Consider the following 3,517-nt stretch of genomic DNA (forward strand, 5'->3'; position numbering starts at 1 on the left):
AAGAAATATGAAACAAATAAAATAAAACACATACAAAACAGAACACAGCTAAATGTATCAAAAGTATGTCAATGTAATATTAGAGTTTTCTGAGACAATGAATTTTGATTTTTCATTTTCTTTCCCAGTAAGAGGTTTTTATTTAATAGAATCTTTGGACAAAAAAAATCGCGATATATCGCCTTGTTTACAGTATCGCAATATATCGGGATATATCGAATCGTGACCCCTCTGTCATGATATGTATCGTTTTGACAAATTCTTGCCAATACACAGCTCTAGGGGATACATTATTCTCATGCTGAAACTAAAGAGAATCACATTGTTAAGTTTTAATGATTTATTGTGCCAGCTTTGTTAAATACTAACTAAATAAAAAAAATGTTTCCTCACATTATTAAACTTGGACATATTTGTAAAACATAACAAAACAGGAATTTGTAAGTTTCTGAATGAAAATATGAAACATTGAGTAAGCCCCTCATTTAAACACAGGGTAACATTTTGAGCTAAAGATTAACTCAAAAACAAACAAAAAATATCCTTGAAGGGTGAGAATACAAGCAAGAGGAGTGGCAACTGAACACCATCACCCCCAGTTGAACTGGTTTAGGTTCTGCATCATGGGTTTACCACAACATGAAGGAATTATTTCTGAAAAAATGCTATCAGCAGCTAACTTCCTGGTTAAATAAGAACATTTTCTTCTTAATTTGGAAGAACCAGTTCTTCAGAAGGAGTCCTCCTCATTTGACTTGAAAATCATCTCGGTTTTGTTTGTACTGTACACACACACACACACACACACACACACACACAAATGTCAACCATTCTGGAAGTAAAATGTTCATAAGCCCCTCAGATTTGTAATACTTTTACAGAAGTATTGTGAATACACAGTTTCTTATTCTAAACATAAAATTCACTGGTGCTAGTTCACTATTAACTTTTAGAGATGAACTGGAGGGTTTCATACAGCTGCAGTCATTTTAAATAAATGATAAACAAAAATAAATAAACTGCCTCTAATAACTTTTTAAGCACATTTGTTATTAAAACAGACTGGACACTTTTATAGCCCCTGGGGGCTAATCTCCTCGTCTTGTAATCCTGTCATGATGTAAACTAAATAATTTAGCACGTAGCTGAGAAGAGGATTGTGTATTATTCTGAGCTTACTCAGAACTGAGACAGTTAAATTAAGACATTTACATAGTTTTGCCAGCATGTGGCTACTAACCATAGGCAAAATATTTCTTTAAATTTAAGTTTAGCTGCAAATAACATGCTAAACAACCAGGCTAACAGTAGTTAGCACTGATGCTAACTCCATTCACCGTAGGCTTTCATTCAGTAAAAGTAAAGAACTGTACGATTAAATAGTGAAAGGTGAAACACAACATTTAGAGTTTAACTAAGCAGCTACAGATTCAGTGTTTTAGTTGATTTTGCTGGAAGCTGTGTGACTCACAGTGGTTCAGACGAGACGCCTTCAGTAGCTAGCCTTAGCCCAGCCTTAGCTCTGGATCACAGTGAATATCTGTGGGATTTGTGTCGATAAAATGAAAAAAACAAGCAAACTCTCTTTGTGTTTTTCAGATTTAAAGCTGCAGCAGTTCGTTTACGATCCTCCTTCGTCGGCATAAAGTGCAGTTTGTCGGACGTTATGCCTTATTACTACGTCTTGTTGCAGCCAAAATGTTTATAAAGTGTTTCTCAGTTTTCTTCAGTTGTTGTGGCAGCCGACAAATACACAAGATGAACACAAACTCATGACTGAACTGCTCAAGCTGCCAGTTAAAGCAAAAACAAAACTAAATTTGTTGTTATTATAACTACCTGAATGAATGAATTTCTTGCACACAGGGAAAAGTGAACAGTGGGCGGGGCTGTGGGCGGGGCTAGTGACTGTCATGGCAGCCTACATATGCTTCTCAGGAAACTTGTGGATAAATCCAGTGATAAATGTGGAAGTCAGGACAAACTAATTCATTCTGTGGTCGACAGAGTAAACACAGTTGAAACTGCATCTGTGTTGTGTTTTTGAAACTTTTGACTTCAAAATAAAATCCACGTTTTACGTGTGTATTCACATGTTGCACGCTGCACGTTTCCATCAGCTTTCCAAACAGAATAATACATTTTGACAGCTTATATGTATAAATATGTACGTATATTTATTAATATAGCAACAGTTTTGACAAAACTGGTGGAATTTTAGTTAATTACTGTGAAAATATGGAAGTTGTGCTCGTTCCTTTTCCTGTTGGTGAGAGCAAAAAAACACAAGTCCTAAATCAGCGAGACACAACTTGAGAGAAGACAAAAACATGTTTTCCAGTTTCATTTGTATCTGTACTACAAAGAACTGTGAGACTTTGCTAATAGATGTAGCATTTTTAGATGATTCTAATGTAAGACCAGCTTTCATTGGAGCATCTTGTGGAAAATGTTTCAAAGCTTATTGATCCGTGATTGTGTGGACTGAGCTGTGGAAACAGGACTGGATCTTCCTACGTTTCCTCAGAATCCCATTGATCCCAACATTTTATTCCATGTCGTGCAACAAACTGCTACAAGAAGACAACTGGTCTTCATGTCTGTTCTGTTATTTTGTTGTTTCAGATGTGGTGCAGCTGAAGAAGACTAAGAACCATGGCACAGTTCCCCACCACATTCACAGGTCAGTCTGTAAACCTCATGTTTATTAAGCTGGTTTGAACCACAGGAACTGAGTTAAACTCCAGAAACAAGAATGATTGGGAGTTTTTCACAGGTGGACTTCTGGTTCTTATCATTGGATATTGTTTGAATTATCTTGTCTTTTTTACTTCTTTGTCTCAATCATTTCCATCTTTGTTGTAGTTTGTGACAGTAAATGAGATGACCGTATAAAGATTGATTTGACTGTCTTCATGTTTGACTACCTTTCTAAGTTGGACTGTGTTTTCTAACAGCTCCAGCTCCTCAGCAGAGCAGATATTTCTTCACTTCTCAGATTATAATCCATCTCAAACCTCAGCAGCTTCCTGTTGTTCATTTATTCAAACAGAACAGACTTAAAGCTGTGCTAACACCATACCAAACCACACCACTTTATTGATAAAGCACTTAAAGACAACAACAAGGCCAACCAAAGAGCTGCTCGTTAAAAAAGACCAGCAGAAAACTCAGGATAAAACACATAAATCAGCAGAGGTAAGAAACAAAATGACTTGATCAATAAACACACCATAAGGTTAAAATCATCTGACACTGGGTCGAAAGTCAGGACATAAAATAGTTTTTAAACAAGACTTAAAAAAAAAGATCAACCATTCCACAGAGCTGCAGCAGAAAGGCAGAGCCGCATCACACTGATCTGTCTACTGAGAAACTCAATTTAACCCTCCTTCTAATGTGAGCTGTGAGAAACAGAGTTGCTTAAAGGGGCAATATCATGTAAAATCAACTTTTTTGAGTTTTATATCATGTTATAATGTTATACTCTCATAAAAAACATGCCCAAAGCCTTGCT

General features: G+C 36.2%; 1 protein-coding gene across 1 annotated transcript in view; it reads left to right on the top strand.

Moving 5' to 3' along the window:
- Window positions 1–3,517, top strand: part of itsn1 (intersectin 1 (SH3 domain protein)) — a gene marked incomplete in the record, with an annotated part of 125,364 nt that overhangs the window by 11,717 nt on the left and 110,130 nt on the right. Inside the window, 1 exon segment of the mRNA XM_014022733.1 lies at window positions 2,626–2,683. Coding sequence (XP_013878187.1) covers window positions 2,656–2,683 — 28 coding nt within the window.

The sequence above is a fragment of the Austrofundulus limnaeus genome, unplaced genomic scaffold (genome assembly GCF_001266775.1).
Source record: "Austrofundulus limnaeus strain Quisiro unplaced genomic scaffold, Austrofundulus_limnaeus-1.0 Scaffold340, whole genome shotgun sequence".
Classification (NCBI taxonomy): Eukaryota; Metazoa; Chordata; class Actinopteri; order Cyprinodontiformes; family Rivulidae; genus Austrofundulus; species Austrofundulus limnaeus.